This window comes from Dreissena polymorpha, chromosome 7 (genome assembly GCF_020536995.1).
Source record: "Dreissena polymorpha isolate Duluth1 chromosome 7, UMN_Dpol_1.0, whole genome shotgun sequence".
Lineage (NCBI taxonomy): Eukaryota > Metazoa > Mollusca > Bivalvia > Myida > Dreissenidae > Dreissena > Dreissena polymorpha.
Window position 1 is genome coordinate 9,711,656 of NC_068361.1, and position 20,042 is coordinate 9,731,697.

A 20,042-nucleotide genomic window follows, 5' to 3' on the forward strand; every position below is an offset into this window, starting at 1 on the left:
AGATTTCCTTAGATAGTTCAATAAAAACTAATTTCATAAGCCTGGTAACAGTTTAACGGTAATGCTACCAATGTGTCACACCAGGGCCTTGAATTTGAAATCTAGGACATGCATGGTAATTTCTTCATGAAATCAGGACACAAAATTGTATTTTAAGTCCTTAATTGACCTGGCTATAGTTCTCAGATTATTATAAGCTCAATCAGTATATTTATATCATTATTTATGCTTTATGTATTGTAAACATATACACAATCATGCAGTTACATGATAGCAATAATAATATCAAAGCTACCCATACTATAAAGGTCAATAACAAAGCCTATGGTCAAAATGTGAACACATTGAGTGTAATCGCCCTCTCGTGCCAGCAAAAACAACACGTTGACAGGCTGTCATTTTTGACAGTTCTACTTTCACTTTCATTTTGTGATATCAAACTATTAACAATTACGTGGCTGAGAAAAATATCGCCATTGCTTTTTATGCCCCCGGTAGGGTGGCCTATATAAGTTGAACTGTAAGTCAGTCAGTCAGTCAGTCAGTCAGTCAGTGTGTCAGTGTGTCAGTCTGTCCGTCAGTCCGAAAACTTTAATGGCCATAACTTTTTTAATATTGAACATAGCAACTTGATATTTTGCATACATGTGCATCTCATGGAGCTGCACATTTTCAGTTGTAAAAGGTAAAGGTGAAGGTCATCCTTCAAGGTCAAATGTCAAATATAAAGCGTCTGTCTGTCTGTCCGAAAACTTTAACATTGGCCATAACTTTTCCAATATTGGCGTACATGCGTATCTCATAGAGCTGCACATATTGATTGGTGAAAGGTCAAGGTCATCCTTCAAGGTCAAGGTCAAATGTCAAATTTTGCAATATTGAAGATAGCAACTCCATATTCGGCATGCATGTGTATGTCATGGAGCTGCACATTTTGAGTGGTGAAAGGTCAAGGTCATCCTTCAAGGTCAAAGGTAAAATATATGGCTTGAAAGCTGTGCAGCAGGGGGGATTGTGTTTCACAAACACAGCTCTTGTTTAATATATTTTCTGCACATTTCTTAAAAAAACTTACATCAATACACAATTTTCTTCGTTAATTCAATCATTCCTGACAGACTTGTGTACATATTTCGCTTACATTTTGACGCGCGTAGGTAGGACCGCATTACCGCTTCCGAAATGTGTATTCATACTATTGCCTTCGAGGAACTTATCTGATATTTGACGAAAAGGGCCGAAAATGTGCGAGTGTGGGTCAAGTTCCCCACAGGTACTACTTTCCCGTTCCCCCAATTTTTTTCCGTACCTAAAATTTTTCGTACCCAAATTATTTTCGGTCCCAATTTTTTTGTTCCCAAATATTTTTTCGTACCCAAATTTGTTTTCATACCCAAATTTTTTTCGCAATTTTTTTGTACCAACTTTTTTTTTCGTACCGACATACACAATTGTGGTGATTGTGGTGATGTAGATAAACTTAACTTGATGCTTTTATATCTATCCTCTCAAAAGCATCGTCACACCAGTACTGTCAGTACTTTGATTTACTGATATGGCTTAAAATTGACCGTCATTTAGAAATTAAACAAAAGTAATAATGGGCATGAAACGTCGCCATCATGACTATCACGTGATTACCCCCTCTGGATTCTAAAACTTAAAAATAAAGAATAAACGTGGAAGCAAGACAATACATCAAGAGTTTGAATATATTCAGGCTACCACTAGTGTTTATATCATTAAAAATGTTTGACATGAAGAATGATATCGATAAAGATGGTTAATTCCAAGTTTTACTAAAAATAAAAGCCTTTCTTGAAAATTCAAATTGATTACATGTTTTTTATTCTTAGACTAAAGTGCAATACTTGTTTGTTTGAATAAGAACCCCTGGGGACTGTTTCAATAAACATCGTTATACATATTTACGATACGATACATTGTTTCGAAGATGCATACTTGCTAAAGTCCATATCATATGTTTATAATTTTTCAGTACTTAATTACTTACATTGGCATCTCTAGCGCCGTATATATTTGACGAGCAAAGCGAGCTAGTTCGTCTAGTTATTAAGATTACAAAATTATCTCGTAAGTTAACACTGTCGTACGATCGTTTATGAAACGGCCCCCAGTTTTCTGTTTTTGCTCCAACAGCTCCGACCAGGGTCATCTATGCGGACGGAGAGTACACGATGTTCTACGCTTGTTATTCGGGCGAGACGAACCAGAAATGCACTGAGCAGGCTATGGAGGTCACTCTCGCGGGGAAGTCTCGCGAAATCTCACAAGAGAAAAAAGACGCGATTTACAGTATACTGCCAAGTGTCTGCGTGAGCCCAGCCGATATGAAGGACACGAAGTTCCTTGGTAATTAGTTTTAATCAGACAAATGCAGTGTATGCTATTTAATTATGACAACAAGATAAGTATTGATGCAAAGCATCAAAAGGGCGTCGGGAATTTCAGTGTAAAAGGCACTCAATGAAGTTACATGGAACGATTTTTTTCTACTATAAATATTAATTGAGATACTGGTATAACCATTATCTATGATTTTGTATTATAACCCCCAAATAACCATTATTTATGATGGTGTGTTATAACCCCTAAATAACCATTATCTATGATTTTGTGTTGTAAGCCCCAACTATTTCATAGTTCATTTTATTTACATTGGTTTCCTTTTGTTACTGGTATCCGTGTGCAGTTTTCATTAATGGAACAGAACTGTGTAGGTGTAAAAAATCTGCTTCATCTTAAAAGCGTAATTTCATATTTTTCTGAACTTCAAGGGGAGATGATTCTGAACTTATTCTTACGTTGCTCATTTACGATAGGGGTTGAGTAATAATTGATATGAAAACACTGTAAAAGTTTGATAAAAAAATGAATGAAAACTGTAAATTGTATAAAGAAGCTGCATTTCACAATACTTTGAAATTCAGTAAAAGATCAAAATGGATTTGTTGCTCCGATATTCATCATTTTCAATAGGGTTCGAGTAATACTGATATAAAACACTTGACAAGTTTGGAAAGCTTCAGACGAAAGTTGTGAAATCTTTTAAACAAGTGGAAATTGTTTATTTTGTCAAATTTAATAGAAACAAAATATGGACTTATTGTCCCGATGTTTCTCGTTTTAAATGAGGTAAAAATGCTCATTGATATGAAGACACTGTAAGTTTGGAAAAAATCTGATGAAAAATGTTGACATAATCACCTAACCAAGCAGCTTTTCACTTTTATTTTAAATTCAAAGAGATAATTCTGGACTTCTGGAATATGGTCCGATATTGCTCGTATAGAGTTGGGGTTGTGTCCTTATTGATAAAAAAAACCTGTGAATGTTTGGGAGCAATCGGATGAAAATTTTGGACTTCGAACAAGGATTTCAAAATTTCTCAACTTATAAGGAAGATAACTATGGACGTAATGGTCTTATAATGCTAAAGGGCCCATACCACCTGGATATTAATAAGTGTCGCGCTTCGCGCTCTATATGTGGTTCTTAAAAAAAACTCTGAGAAATGCTTGACTCTAGGGAAACGGGTTGCTGGGACACAGCTCCTCCTTGATAAGCGGCTGCTTCCTTTATCGCAACTCATTGTTACAATCAATAAAACGTGTCGCGCTTCGCGCTCTATATGTGGTAGGGATTGGCCTATGATAGACAACCATAAAAATACATGGATAATAGATGTGTTGTTTGCATTTATTTGTTAATATAAAAAATCGTGTATTTTTAATAAGATATTTAAGTGATGTAAGAAATTTTAATTAACGCTATCGTTGCATCCATTAATTTTAATAAAAATGTCCAATTGTAGTAAAATGGATTTTAAAATGTCTACATAAAATAAAGCTTTATTATATTTTTTAACCTGACTGAAAAAAATTGTCAGCCCCAAACTGTTCCGTTCGTGCCGGAACCCGGGATTGAACCGGAGGGCTTTTCGATGACTGTTGCGTAAACAACTTCAGTCTAAAGCTCTCCCAACTGAGCTATTCCGGCTGACATTCACATATGTACTGCTATTTGGCGAAGTTGTGTATAGCGATCGCTATTATATGTCTATTAATAAACTCATACATTGTACGTTTTCGTACCACTACGCCTTCCAATAAACTTGCTTGCGCGATAGGTCGTCAAATATCGTACTACATTGATTCTCCACTAAATAAGCAAATTAGAAAAACCACAAAATTAATATATTTTGAGTATGTTTTGTTTTTATACAAAACATCATTTGTTTTTATACAAAACCAGAAAGTTTCGCGTATTTGCCCAGTCCTTGTGATCTTTCCCCTGTGATCAGTTGTGGATCAGTTATTAATTAAAACAATTAACTTTGCATTATTGGCAATTCATGTTGTAATAAATGTAATAGGCACAAATGCAGTACTTATTTACACTTATTTACACACAAAAATCACCACTATGCAAGATAGTCGTAAAACAAAAATATATACATTGCTCCGTAAAATAACTTCTCCTCCCATAAGCGACAAAAATGCATTACATACTAGTCGCCGCCTTCAGGGCGACGCCAATAATGTAAAAAGATCAATGCATTGTGTCCAATATGGTGGAAAAAAAATCGACTACTTGCTAAACGTAGCGAAATTTAGTTTTGACAACTTTCTTTTGAGCCAGCGGGAACGCTGAGTAAGATACAATAGCAGAGGCATGGGTCTAGATATGGTTTGACAACAAAGGGTAACTGATCGCCAAAATGTGTTTTACCATTTTATCTGTTAATTTAACATCTTTGTTTCACATGATTGGCATGAAATAGTGGGCAATAAACTGTGTTTTATCACAGGATATAATGTGTGACTTTTTCGAGTCAAAATAATTTAGAACAATACGTGTTAAGTGAGATACATAACTGCAACAATTTGTGAATTGTTTGCATATAAATGGTCAGCTCTTCCAATAAAAAATGTGGGGCATTGTGGGCAATACATTACTCATTTATAATAATTTTATCAGATAGTATTGACGAGTCCGCTTCAGTGAAAATGAAGTGCACACATGCTCTAAAGAAATACTGCTGTCCAAGATGCTAATGTATTTTAGACCTAGTTCATTATGCTGTTGCTATATATAATAAACGCTATATATAATAAACATGCTGTTAAATATTAACTCGTCTTCATTTTCATTTCAGCCGATTGTACAAGCTGGGTTGATATCAAGGAAGGTTTGTAGAACTTACTAAACAAATGACCGTGGAACCTATTTGTTACTCAGACGAAAAATATCCACGTGTGTGATAAACGCAGAGTTGTATTCCATATGCTTACCGCAGCCTTACATAATTATTCAATGATTTTGTATGATTAAATACACCTATTAAATGTGTATACTCACTTACAGCGTAGACATGTTTATTTCGTAAACACGGTGTCCTCACATTACCAACTTGTTAATAATGAGGACATACTTTCAAATGTTTTTTTTAATAACTATTCAATCTATCCCATTTTTAATCAAGATGAACATTGTTTTCATGTTTCAATAATAGTTTAATCTTCTAAATTTCTAAACGAGATAAACTATTTCAGAGAATGATCTGAACCGATGTCTGTTGGACAATATAAAAGTTTTTGCTGAATACGACTCTGATCAGGTAAGATTCATATGGTGACAGATTTCTGCTATATCGTTTGGTGCGTTGGCGGACAATAAAGTGACTAGTATAACAGTTACTAGTGTCTTACTTGCCATAACGACACCTGTACCCGTCAGCACGTCACCGTGGGTGATACATGTAGGAATGGTCAAATTGGCACCCATTTAGTCGTTTTAGGCGGGTATAGATATCGAACACTTTCACAGCAGGCTCTTTCTTCTTATCCTGTCACACGCCTCTAAATCAGCCTGATACCCAGGTAACCTAATAACCCAAAAGTTATTAGGCTAGTTGACCACGTGACCTCAAATAGCTGTCAGTCGCTCTCCGTTGACGGACTACTTTTATTCTATTAATAAAATACCAAATACACGTCAAGTACTGTTTGTTTAAACATGTATATATTGTTTTGTTTTGGGTGGATTAGATTTTTGTTTACCGAGAGTTTGTAAATAAAACATTCAAAAAAGCAAAACATTGTGTTAAATAGTACTATGTGTAACCTACTGTTTATCAAGCGCTTAAGCACTATGATCTCTGTTACCACTGTAAACATCGTCTGCTGTACACGTACATAGCCAGTTGACATAGGATTTAACTGTATTTAATTTAATTTAATCTTGATTGGCAAGAACTAAGCATAGTTTTCTATCTTTTCTATTTCTATTTTCCAAGTACTATTTTGGCTGCGCATGCTTTTTCATGTGGTAATAAAAAATATAGCGTGACGTAAGGAAATCTACACAAGGTCAAACAAGTTTAGAACACCACTTGGGCTTTATGTACGAATGCTGTAAATGTGACACGATAAATAGAATAATAGGTTGGTGACGTGTATGGAGAATGGTTATCTGGCTCGTCGGAGGATCTTATCGGGTTCGCCTATTATTCTCTATTTATCGGTTTGGTGAACCTCTTCAAGCCGACCGACACGTCTTACGATATGGCATAAGCAGCCGCCGTGATTCATCTGTACGCTCAAAGTTTATATAGAGTATTAGCTGGCATTAAATCCGCAATGTTAATCATGAATGGAGGACGTATCCTGCCAAAATTTCATCATAATTGATAACATCGAAACGTTTTACTTTCAGATTCCGTTTTTGCTTGTGATAAAAAACTTTTAATACTAAATATTTTAGAAACACATTACATGCTTTGTTCTATATTCTTCGTGACTGGATTCGGCTGTCGTAACGTGTTTACCACAAAGTGCTATATCGCCTAATTACCTAAGACGTGATACCTAGGTTACTCACTCAGACGCACGTGGATGTTGCTTATTATGCGCATTTTGGAAATCCAAACACATGCAAAAAGGGGAAAGCACCACGCATAGATAACTGCAAAAAAAGGATCAATAATTTAAATCTTTTAGCAGTTCAATCCTTGGTAAAAAGTGTAACATTCATTTAAGATTATATTTCATTGCCCGTTATTAATTTTAAAGATAAGAATGAATGATGAAATATATGTATTATAAATCTCATCCCGTCAAGTTTTTATGAGCAATAAGGGTGAAGATAGATACATTCTTAAAGGAACCAACATTGCCCACAGGTGGTAAGCGTGTGGCTATGCTGTTAAATTAATTAGTGAAATTATCATTTTGATTGATAAATAATCATATTATAACGAAAAATCAACTTTTCTGAAAAAATTATTTCACTATCAAATATATTTATAACGATGTATCCAACACAAAATCACCCGAAACGGGGTGCATCGCTTTGAACAGCCATTACTTCATCAAGTGTGCAGCGATTTTCACGATCATGGTCTTATTCAACGCAGAAATGAATTTTCTTTTTGGAAATGTACATGTCTTGCAATATTTTTACAAATGCTGGGTCAACTTTTAAGAAATAACACGATACACAACTCGCATGACCTACTTAACATCGATCAGACAGAATTATAACAGTTCGCTTTAATTTTATTATTTATCATTGAAAATGATGTTTTCACTAATTAATATCATGGCCACACGCTAACCACCTGCGACATTGACCGAAACTTTGTACACTAAACATAGATAAAACTTATACAATGGGAAGGTGTACCGGTAAGTTCAAACTTGGGATGTAATGAAACATGATATATTTTGACAGGATATGGCCTCCATTGAGTTTACTCCTAAGTTTTAGTTAGCTTTTGTTATATTCCAGACAAAAGAGCAAATGTTCAAACAGGTATGAAACCGTTAAGATTTTTCACCCCATATATATCCTTCATACACAATGCGATGAGCAAAAGATTTCTGAGAGCACTCCATATATATAGCTATCAATAAGGTATCAATTTTGAGGCTTGAGGCAACATTTCAAACATCTTCCATGCGACATTTACAATGTGAAATAAAACAGCGTGGGTGTAAGGTTACCAGCAGCGTGGGATATATGATACATGGATTATCTTTGCACTGCGAATGAAAACATATTCAAATAAAAAATAAGTTTCGCGGTGTATGTGATATTAAAATAATTAGTAGATTTGAACTCGACAATGACCACATGGTAAATAATTAGCACACCCAGTCTTAAATAAATTAAGATTTGATATAAAGACGTTTCTGGTATATGGTTTACTAAACGCGTCATTTTATGTCGTCATAACGTATAGAGATGTCAAATGACGTCATTTTCCATGGTTACACACTGGTACCTAGCTTTCCGCGATTCACAAGATAAATGTGTCGTCCTGAAACATCATACCTTTCACATTATATAGGTTCCCATATTATTTTAGCAAATTCACCATAATCCTCTCGTTAAAATGACGGTGAATATATCATTTCTCTTTTACATCACGTAATACGTATACGGAAGTCACTGAACATATTAAGGATGACGTCAGTTAAACAAGGTCATTTCAGATGAAGGGACGATGGTACCTATACGGATCTATCAGCTACAACAACAGGACCAGTCTGCAGGTAATAAGCTTTTTAGTCTTACAAGCCTTTGCTTTGATAAATGCGAATCTTAAAAATTTATTTCAATAGACTGCACTACCGCCTTAATAGAACCTATAGTTCTTACCGTTGATTCTTTTAATTAGTATTTATACATGTATTATGAAATAAACAGTTTGCCTGTCTGTCCTTCAGGGCGTGGTAATGCACAAGCACGCCGAGGGCATGAACGAGGTGATACACACGGAGATCACCGCATTTGATATGGACGTTCAGGCAGAGGCAGAGGCTGATATGCAAGCCGATGGGTACTTCTAATGTTTTTAAATGTTCCTATATTTTGCACATGATTATACAGCAAATAAAAGACAGATGTTCGAAATATTCTGTTATGATCATGATAATAATGATTATATACTGACGTCCATGATAATGTTGACGATAATTTTGAGGAAAATACTTATACTTTTACTTATACTACTAAAATCTAAGGGACAAGAAGAAGAAGAAATACGAAAGAAAATCAATAGGAAAAAGTTTTCGAATAATAAAACAATAAACTGATGCTTCTGATCTTAATAGTGACCGTTTCTCTACAACATATTTTAAAGGAAGCGGTTACTGTTGACCACAAGATATTAACAACTTGCTTTTACAGATTGCCCAGTCGCAAATGTGCTTCCTACTCCACGCAATCACGTGACACATGTATCAACATCGCTGAGTTTGTAACCACAGTACCGGTTGGTGGAGTGAATGGTTTTGGTAAGTATCGTAATTTAAAACCTTTTAAAAACTTATGATTTCATTTCTTTTCAATTATCTTTTCTGGAGTAATTGCGTTTAACTGTTTATTCTGTATTTTGTGTGAATGCCCTATTTAAAATGTTGTTCTGGTACATTTGTCGTCAATATGTTTTTTAATGTTTTAATTGAGTGATGTTAAAAAAGGATGAACAATCTATCATGACGAACTCTTTATTCAACAAATAGCAATTATTATTAGCAATTATTATAAGTAGATAATATTTGAATCCAAAACGTAAAATATAAATATAATATACATGTACCATATATATGTGCCATATAGATGTATTTAAATAATATATTTTAAAGACTAGATGTGTGTGTGTGTATAATACTATATTCATATGAACGTGTGTATGCTCTTTGTTACAACTGAAGAAATACATTACTGCATACAAAGAACACACACAATAACGTAATACATGTCTTGAATTATACGACAAACAAGTTAGCCGTTCCAAGAAAAAAAGTGACATTTAGAAAAACCAATTTAAATGACATTTGTGTAAACGATGCACATATTCGTTGTAATATCGTTCTCATATTGCATTCACCAAGGCCATTTACATAGAAGAGTGTACAAACATGCTTGTAATTTACAATTTTGAAAATCAAAAGATTGACCAACAAAGAAAACACAAACAAATCACCAATTTAACATTTTACTGCAGTGCTGAATATTCAAGTAAACATATATGTATAGTTGAATTTTTCGCATTGGAAGGACTAAAACAACAACTCATTTTTCGTTCGACCACAGTGTTTACCAGGGTCCTTTACATCGGCAAGTTTACATTTATGTATACAACTATACTATCACGATTTTTGTTGGACCACAGTGTTAACCAGGGTCCTTTACATCGACAAGTCACCATATATGTATATAAAATTAACTAGCACGATTTTCGTTCGACCACAGTGTTTACCAAGGTCCTTTACATCGACGAGTTTACATATGTGTATGCAAATGAACTAGCACGATTTTCGTTCCACCACAGTGTTTACCAAGGTCCTTTACATCGACGAGTTCACATATATGTATATAAACTTTACTAGCACGAGTTTCGTTCCACCACAGTGTTTACCAAGGTCCTTTAAATCGACGAGTTTACATATGTGTATGCAAATGCACTAGCACGATTTTCGTTCCACCACAGTGTTTACCAAGGTCCTTTACATCGACGAATTCAAGCTGGTGGAGTACGTATGCAACTACCGCGACCATGATGGACGCTGCAAGAAGGAGGGAGTCAGCTTCAACGTCTACACAAAGAACGACACGAAAGAGGGCGTCATGGACGTTGACACGACCTTCACGGCTCTTATTAATGATCTTGCGAAAAGCGCGTGCCTTAACCCGGAGGACTTTCAGATGGAATACGGTAACTATTTGACCTTGACTGTTATTCAAGTAACGTAAACATAAAATAGAAGTTGGCTTTTAAATGTTATACTTTCTCGTATGAAAGTTGTCTTTAAAATAATATACTTAATCCCGTATGTAAGGTTGTAACGGTATTAAAATTTGATTTTCTTATTTTGTCTGTTATTGCACAGTATATATACCAGGGCTATTCTAATTAAAATTAATATTTAATAAATTAATTTGGAATATTTTACCAGAGCAGGTCTCTTTTCCGGTGCACTTTTGCAGCCAGAATAACATAAAATGGTCAATTTATTGTAACACGAAACGACTGCATCAAAAGATCACATTATTTGCAGCTCCAATTTAGTTCAACATAATATGGTAAAAGTCCGACTTCATAACATGGCCAATAAAGTACACCATACAATGGTCAATAGTACAACAATTAAAGGGTTATAAATCCTATATTTCAAGCATTTTCCTTCTTTTCATCGGTGTCAGTATTGCTTCATGTCCATTGTCTTCATTCCATCGATGCTGGGGACAATTTTCGATTACTATATCGACCAACAATGAAACATTAAATGTTCGCTCACTTAAACGTCTCATTCGGTGTTCCAAACTATTCCAAACTATTTTCGTTGACGATCATGTCTCCTATCGAGGTTTCACATAATGTTTGGTTACAGCACAGTTTCTCACATCGCTGTTTATAGAATGCTATTTATTGGCTCACATAATTATTTGTACCATCGGTGTTTCAGAATATTTTGTCATTCTCTATCGTTTCATCCATCGGTGTTTCAGAATATTTTGTCATTCTCTATCGTTTCACCCATCGACGAATCAGACTATTTTGCTCACTTCATCATTCGTCCTATCAATGTTCAAGACTACTTTGGCTCAAATAATTGTTCCTTCATCGATGTATCAGACTATTTTCACTCATTTGATCGTCCCAACCATCTGTATTCCAGAAAATAGATACTCACTTTATCGTTCCTCCCATTGATGTTTTTGACCACTTTTGCATACTTAATCCGTTTACTTTCCACACATGTTTTAGACTGTTTTCGCTCTCTTCAACATTTCCTTAGATGTTTCCAGTTAATTTGACCTATTTTTATATTTACTACTATCCTCATATAGTTCCGTGCTTGTTCAAGCCCACCTTCTTTCAGGAACGTCGTCGGATTTTTCAAAGTGGTCAGGCTTTCAGTGCCGGAGGCCTGCGAGCGCCGAAGGCGTGAAGCTACTAAGGTGGTCCGGGGGCATGTCCCCCTCCTCCGGAATTGTTTTTGAAACTTTAATGCTAAATCGTGCCATCTGGGAGGTTTTGAGGCCAAAGTGCACGATATTACTAAGTTACACGATGTATCAAGTCAATATGTATATTTGAGAGCACATATGATCGCTACTTTTTGCAATTGTTCGTTTTTGACGTACACGGGTTCATCATGCGATGAAACTTAACCAATTACATCTATCAGATTCAATCGTGTATGAAATAAGAATAAAAACTACTATTAACTAATCCGATCAAATGGCCCTAGATTCACCATGTTGGAATTTCTGAACTTCCTTTTAATTTAGCTTGACATCATGGGTATGTTTAGTTTGACATCTTCTGGAAAGGGTTAAACAATATTTAAAAATCTTAATAAATTGCCAGAACAAAACGAAATATGATGTCAGCCAAAGTATCAAAGTATGCCGCCATATGCGTGGATGGAAGCTTCAATATTCCGACGGAAACACTTTAACAAAGAATTTGCATAGAGGGACGACAATTTCTGCCATTAATGTTGAGGAAGGGGGACCAAGTGTACATACTAAAGATTGACCGTGCACCCCTGTCATCGTTCTCCCTACGCTGTAATGTTATTAATGCTTAGTAGAAATGAGCAGATTTGGAGTTATTAAGAGATAGGTGTGTCACGAATGGTCTTCCGTTGTTTTATATTTTGTGCAGAGGGACACCATGATATAGCCCCTTTTTTTTAATTTGAAGAGACAGGGTCAAAGGATTTTGGTACACGATGATCCGCCTCATACCTTCAATTGAACGTCAGGCATAAATCAACATCTGCACAAGCATTGCAGTCCTAGTTACGGTACAATATTGCATTTCTTAGGTTCAGCTATAAGTAGGGGTTTCTTGGACTATACATTTCCTTCAATATGTGAACGAAGGGCAAATAGCATTTTTTATTGCAACATAGCGATGGTTATCATTTTACTCACTTTGATGTCTCTCCTTGTTTCTTGGAAAAAATTCGTCTGCATCTTCCGGTAAAAACATCCGAGAAAAATGGAGTGTACGGTCACTCGTTTGTAACATAGGAAAATAACGAAGTTAGCAAAACGGATAGAACTACTGGGATTTTATCACTTTTGCAACAGCGTCAGTTTTGTATTGAAAATCAGCGTTTTTTTTAAATAAGGAAAAATGATTAAATATGTCTGATCCAGAAGGGGCCGTCCATAAAGTATGTCACACTCCAGGTGGTGGAGGGGGTGTTAGAAAGTGTGACAGTTTGTGACATAAGGGGGGGGGGGGTCAGGCAATGTGTGAATTCACACATTTATTTTAAACAAAATATGTCTAATTAATTTATTATTTTTTTAGTAAAATTTAAAAATAATTTTAATTAAAAAAGTGATACATTTGAATTAGTTGTATTTCAAAATAAGACGAATTGCGTATCTCCTGAATGTGTTGTTCGAATTTTTAATAGGCACCTAGGCTGGGCCGGCTTATCCAAAAGGCACAACCTCCACGCACATTTCATTAATACATGACGAAATAATTTATTTGACTGTTCTATTTTTTAGTTAGTAAAGGGTTGAAAGAAAATCTCAATTATAATTTCGTTTTTATTAGAGGTTAACACATGGATAAATATTCATACTGCCCACCGTAACAAACCTACAGTCATAAAAGCCTGTAATGTGAACGTTCTTTTATTAACGTGAAATTTTAATACGGTTTAATAGTGAATTGTGTTTTAGATTACACTTGAAATAGGTATTAATTAAAAAAAATATGATCGAAAGTGTGGGTTTGTGAGCACTTTAAGGTGAGGGGTCCAAGATTTTGTGACAGTTTGTGACAGGGGGAGGGGGGGGGGGGGTAAAAATGGATAAAAAAGCGTGACATTCTTTAAGACGGCCCATAGGATATTAAAAAAATCATCTCCTAGCTCAGCCTTCTTTTCTCTATTTTTCTCAAAAAGTGGTCGACGGCCCACGACGGCCCTGTCTTTCACTTAATTGATTTCATCGATGTCACTATTTTTGCTGACCTCGACGTTCCTTAATTTTGACCTTTCAATAATAATTTCTTCAATGAGGTAACTCATTGTTTTCGCTCACTTAATCGGTATACCCATCTTTGTTTTAGAGTGGTGTGACGCGACGGACGCGACCGTCAAAAACAAATCGGTGAATGACAATCCCCAGTGCGACGTTGATCAGCTGTCCATCGTCAGTGACATGGACGATTACACACCGGAAATGGTAAGCACCCATGCGCAAACAAACTTTTATTTCGTGTTCAGAGTATGAAAAGGTTGCCGTGGCGTAATGGATGTGGTGGCCCCCTAGCGACCTAGAGATCATGGGGTCGATCCAACTGTGAGGGCGTGCTTAAGTGCTCAAAAGACGCCAAGTTATGTTTCTATCCAGGAAACAACAGAATCGATAGAGTTTCAATAACCCTTGATGCAATAGAGCTAAAATAAATTGGTTTAAACTAGGGTTATAGCTGCTTTTTTTCATCAAAGGAGAATTAGTCCTTTAACATTCCAAAGATGTCGCATAAAGTTGGTTATGACCGCACACCAGATATGAAGGGAAGCATTCGCACACAGCAACAAAACACAAAACAAGTGTACCACATGGCTCTTGGACTCAAATATGCAGCTTTGCCAATCAGCTGGAAGGTCCTGGAACGTTCGTGAATTTCATTGGAGCTCTCGGAAGGCCACACACCGCAGTTTTGGAAATTTCAAAACTGCCGTCTTGATCCGCGACATTCCGGAAAGATGGAAGCATTCCGAATGGTCACTGTTGCTGCCGTATGTCCTTGTGCGCCTGCCACAATCCGGGAACAAGTGTAAAACCCCGGAGTATCAAGGATCATTACGGTACTAGTACGATTTCTCTGGACCCGTCGCGGCGCTAACACGGACCATGCCGGAATAGTTGAGGTTTTATCGCTACCATCGAGAATCAGCACGAAGCTACTAAGGACGGAGAGATGCACACATTGGCAAACACGGTATTATTACGGAGGATACGCGGACTATCACGTAAAAACTACGAATAGCACGGAATGGAATGAAAAGGAGAACCAATCACAGACCGCCAGGATATCAGAACTAGGTCAGTACGCACGTCTGATGGGCGAATTTAATAAAAAAGACGCCGATAGCTTCTTTAATTTCCTTAACATGGACTATCCAATATACGAAGTGATCCTGACACGCATTGAGCACAGGCTGAAGTCGAAGAATTCAAACTACCGGAAGCCTCCGACAGTTGGCATTAATTTTGAAATAACATAAGAAGCATCAGGAGATAGCCACTACTCTTATGCATGGCTTCCTTTTCGCACATAACATCATCTGCAAGATCGTCCATCATGGTTTCGATGTAATACTTGTTGACAATTCTGAGAAAATAAGTCCCTGACTTGCAACGCCAGATAAGTGGAAGAACATCACTAAGCAAGTTCGTTTGGTCGGAAGTAGGCTAGAATAGATCAGTCGGTGATGTTTCTGTGTTTAACAAAAGTAAGTTGCAGGGAAGAGTGTTGGGCCTACCTGATCCCGAACCCTTACCGAATGAAGAAAACCCAATGCCGTTCTAAAGCACTGCGGATGGCGCATTCGCCTTAAACAAAGTGGCTCATAAAAACCCTCTCTTAGAGAAACATGAGATACTCCAAGAGACTGCTAATGCGTGTAGATCTACTTGTGAAGGTGATGGTGATCTTGATCTTGAGCTTCAACGTGTTTTTTCTTGTGCTGCTGTTCTTAATCGGCAGCGGAGACTATTCTTAACGATATTTTTGGGAGCTGAAAAGCCCACTTTGACAGTAGGTTTTATTTTGGCTGGCATTTGACGTACCAATTTATAACAAAATAACTTCAATTTTGACAATCAAGTGCTGTAGTTATACCATTACGTTAAAAGTATGACGTTGGCACTTAAAGTCATAATGTATTTTTGTGCTCGAAAAACATGTTTTACATCGGTCAACAAAGTATTTTGGTTTCCTTGAATACATGTGAACATTACAGTCCGAACTACTTTTGGGACAGACCGATAAACGGACGAATCGAACGGACCAAGTTATGCTTATAAATAGCCCCATTCCGTATATAAATAATCCCATACTTATTGGTAGTGGGGTTAAATAATGCCGAGGAAGGTCTCTTTATTAATAATATGGCGTTTACTCATCAATTGTCGTCAGCATGACATTGCGAAGTTTACAAAAATGTGTGTGTTTTTTAGTTGACATTTGGAATTTTTGATTTTAAAAAGTGTTTGGAATTTTCGGCTGTCATTTTCTGATGTATTGGTATTTAATTTGTGTGTTGCCCACCCAACGAAATCAACGAACATTTATGCACCAAGAATAATACTGATTTTACAGTATTTTTTGTTCTGACCACGCATCCGAAACATAAACAAGCGTAGACTAAGCAGCCACAATAGTGCACTCACGTACAATCTCTGCAATAACCAGAAAATCCTACCAACTAGGGAAGATTTCATTTTTTAGCGCCACTGGCCAATGGCCAGCGGGGCTTATGTCATGGTCCTGTGTCCGTCGTGCGTGCGTGCGTGTGTCCGTGCATTTCTTTAAACATCTTCTTCTCCTAAACAACTGGTTCAATTCTGATGAAATTTCTCAGGAATGTTCTTGGGGTAAACTTCTTTCAAATTTGTTCAAATTATGCCCCTTGGGTCAAATTTGACCCTGCCCCGGGGGTCACAAAATTGAAAATGTGCTTATATAGGGTCTATTTTGTGAAAACTTTACAAATCTTCTCGTCCATTACCGTATCGCCTAGGGCTACCAAATTTTGTATGTAGTGGCATCTTAAAGTCCTCGACCAAGTTTGTTCAAATAATGCCCCTGGGGTCAAGTTTGACCCTGCCCCGAGGGTCACAAAATTGAACTATGCTTATATCAGGCCTTATTTTGTAAACACTTTAAAAATTCTCCTGTCCATAACCGTATGGCATAGGGCTACCAAATTTGGTATATAGTGACATGTCATAGTTCTCTTCTTAGGTTGTTCGAATTAAGCCCCTGGGTCAAATTTGAAACTGCCCCGGGGGTCACAAAATTGAATATATGCTTATAAAGTACTTATTTTGTGAAAAAAAATAAAATCTACTTGACAAGATCCATTGGGCCTAGGGCTACCAAATTTGGTATGTAGTGACATCTTATAGTCCTCTACCAAGTTTGTTCAAATTATACCCCTGGGGTCAAGTTTGACCCTGCCCCGAGGGTCACAAAATTGAACATATGCTCATATTAGGCCTATTTTGTGAAAAAAATTAAAATCTTCTTGTTCATAACTGTATGGCATAGGACTACCCAATTTGGTATGTATTGACATGTAATAGTTCTCTTCTTAGTTTGTTCTAATTATACCCCTGGGGTCAAATTTTAAACTGCCCTGGGGGTCACAAAATTAAATATATTCTTAGAAAGGGCTTAATTTGTGAAAACATTAAAAAGCTTCTTGTCTATAACCATTGGGCCTAGGGCTACCGAATTTTGTATGTAGTGACATCTTATAGTCTTTTACCAAGTTTGTCCAAAGTATGCCTCTGGGGTCAAGTTTGACCCTGCCCCGAGGGTCACACAATTGAACATATGCTTATGGCCTATTGTGGGAAAATTTCAAGAATCTTTTTGTCCATAACCGGATAGCATAGTGCTACCAAATTTGGTATGTAGTTACATGTAATTGTTCTCTTCTTAGTTTGTTCAAATTATGCCCTTGGGGTCTAATTTCAAACTGCCCCGTGGGTAACAAAATTGAATATATGCTTATAAAGGGCTTATTTTGTGAAAAATTAAAATCTACTTGTCCATTACCATTGGGCATAGGGTTACCAAATTTGGTATGTAGTGACATCTTATATTCCTCTACCAAGTTTGTTTAAATTATGCCCCGGGGATCAAATTTGACACTGCCCTGGGGGTCACAAAATTGAACATATGCTTATATGGAGCCTATTTTGTGAAAACTTTAAAAATCTTTCTATCCATATACATTGAGCCTAGGGCTTCCAATATGGATATGTAGTGACATCTCATAGTTCTCTACCATGTTTGTTATGCCCCTTGGGTAAAATTTGACCCTTCCCGGGGATCACAAAACTGAACATATCCTTATATGGGGCCTTTTTTGTGAAAACTTTAAAAATCTTTTGTCCATAACCATTTGGCGTAGGGCTACCAAATTCGGTATGTAGTGGCATCTAATAAACCTCTACCAAATTTGGCAAAATAATGCCTCTGGGGTTAACTTTCACCCTGCCCCGGGGGTCACACAATCGAATAAACGCTTATAATGCGCCAATTTTGTGACATCTTTAAAAATCTTCTTGTCGAAAACCATTCGGACTATGGATACCAAATTTGGTATGCAGTGACATCTTATAGTCCTCTACCAAGTTTGTTCAAATTATGCCCTTTGGGTCATATTTGACCCTGAACCTCGGGTCACAAAATTAAACATTATATACGCTTATATCTTGCTTATTTTGTGAAAAGTTTTAAAATGTTCTTGTCCTAACTCTAGGACCTAGGGCTACCACATTTTGTATGTTGTGAGATATAGTAGTCCTCTACACAGATTGCTCAAATTATGCCCCTGGGGTTATATTTGACCAAGCCCAGGGGGTCACAAAAGTATACATGTGCTTAAATAGGGCATATATTTAAGTATTTGCACATGCCGACAACATTTGTTTCAGCCTTTTTTTTCAGCAGTGGAGCGATACAGGGCCATCATGGCCCTCTTGTTTGTTTAGGAATTATATTTTGAAAAGAAAAAACATTTTCTTTTTATATTTAATTTTTTAAATTGGTGTATAGGTTAGTGTTCATTATAAACAAATAAATTATGTAAATTGAAAAAAAGCAATAGTTTCCATAACAGGTAATTTATTGTACCACGTGGCTCGGCAATCATCACGTGGTTGATAATGATAACAGGGATTCGATCCAGCTTTGCTTATTCCAGTCCAATCTCCGTGGATGCGGTGAATGATCCTAGTGGTGTAATTAAGACTGGAGTATCCATAAGGCGGCGTATATATCTTGTCTTGTAATGGTTACGAGTATTGCTCTTTAAGAATGCAGGCTGCAATATAAATACACATGCGAAATTCAAGCTTTGCGTTATATACTCGGATCAATACAGCAATCGCTTATGTTGAAATAATCAATCAATAATAAGCAAATATTTTTTAATCCGCCCATCCACATCTGGATGGATTCCTTTGATGGAATTAATGGTCATTGCAAATCACCAAATAAAGTAACTTAAACGGCAAATATTAATTGTTTTACGGATTTATTTTTTAAATTATCTAACGTAAAAAATCCTTAAAGCTTTTAAGTTCATGAAATTTAAGTTATGTGGCTGTGAATAAGGCCAAACATGTGATCTAGTAAAAGTAAGAATTTAGGAAACATTAAATATGAAATGAAACACGTGTGTGATGTTACAACGTTAGAAGCTATTTAACACAAACGTTTTTGTTTAGCCGCGCTTTGAGAAAACAGCGTTTAATGTTTTTTCATAAAGTGTCGTTTCAGATTAGCCTGTGTGGTCCGCACAGGCTTTTCAGGGAATATACTTTCCGCCTTTTTGTTATTTTCCGTTTAAAGGAAATATTTTTATAGCAAAAATCCCATTTTGGGTTGAAAGTTTCATCCGTGATGAGCCTGTGCGGACTGGACTGGCTAATCTTGGAAAATACTGTACGCATATGCATTAAGCCCCGTTTTGCTAGAGCGAGTCTTCTATATGGTCTTCAGATTGTCGGATATTGGCATGAGCATGCGCGAACCATCGGAGGCACGTTATTCACGACGGTGACGTCAACAGTTGCGTACATATCGTCTGCGTCGAACGACACGCTGCAAATATACACCACTGGTTTCCGGACAGACTCGTATGTATTGAATTTATTTCAATATGCATACGAGCATATATAATGTAATGTTTTTTTTAATATACGTGTTCAGTGGTCACATAAAATGA

General features: G+C 36.5%; 1 protein-coding gene across 1 annotated transcript in view; it reads left to right on the plus strand.

Annotated features, from left to right (window-relative positions):
- LOC127838551 (uncharacterized) overlaps positions 1-20,042 on the plus strand; it is a 47,427-nt gene that overhangs the window by 20,386 nt on the left and 6,999 nt on the right. The window contains exons 9-17 of the mRNA XM_052366366.1: positions 2,161-2,373; positions 5,180-5,212; positions 5,577-5,641; positions 8,520-8,579; positions 8,754-8,866; positions 9,217-9,323; positions 10,523-10,747; positions 14,138-14,253; positions 19,817-19,953. Of these exons, the coding sequence (XP_052222326.1) occupies positions 2,161-2,373; positions 5,180-5,212; positions 5,577-5,641; positions 8,520-8,579; positions 8,754-8,866; positions 9,217-9,323; positions 10,523-10,747; positions 14,138-14,253; positions 19,817-19,953 (1,069 nt within the window). The remainder of the gene's footprint in view (positions 1-2,160; positions 2,374-5,179; positions 5,213-5,576; positions 5,642-8,519; positions 8,580-8,753; positions 8,867-9,216; positions 9,324-10,522; positions 10,748-14,137; positions 14,254-19,816; positions 19,954-20,042) is intronic.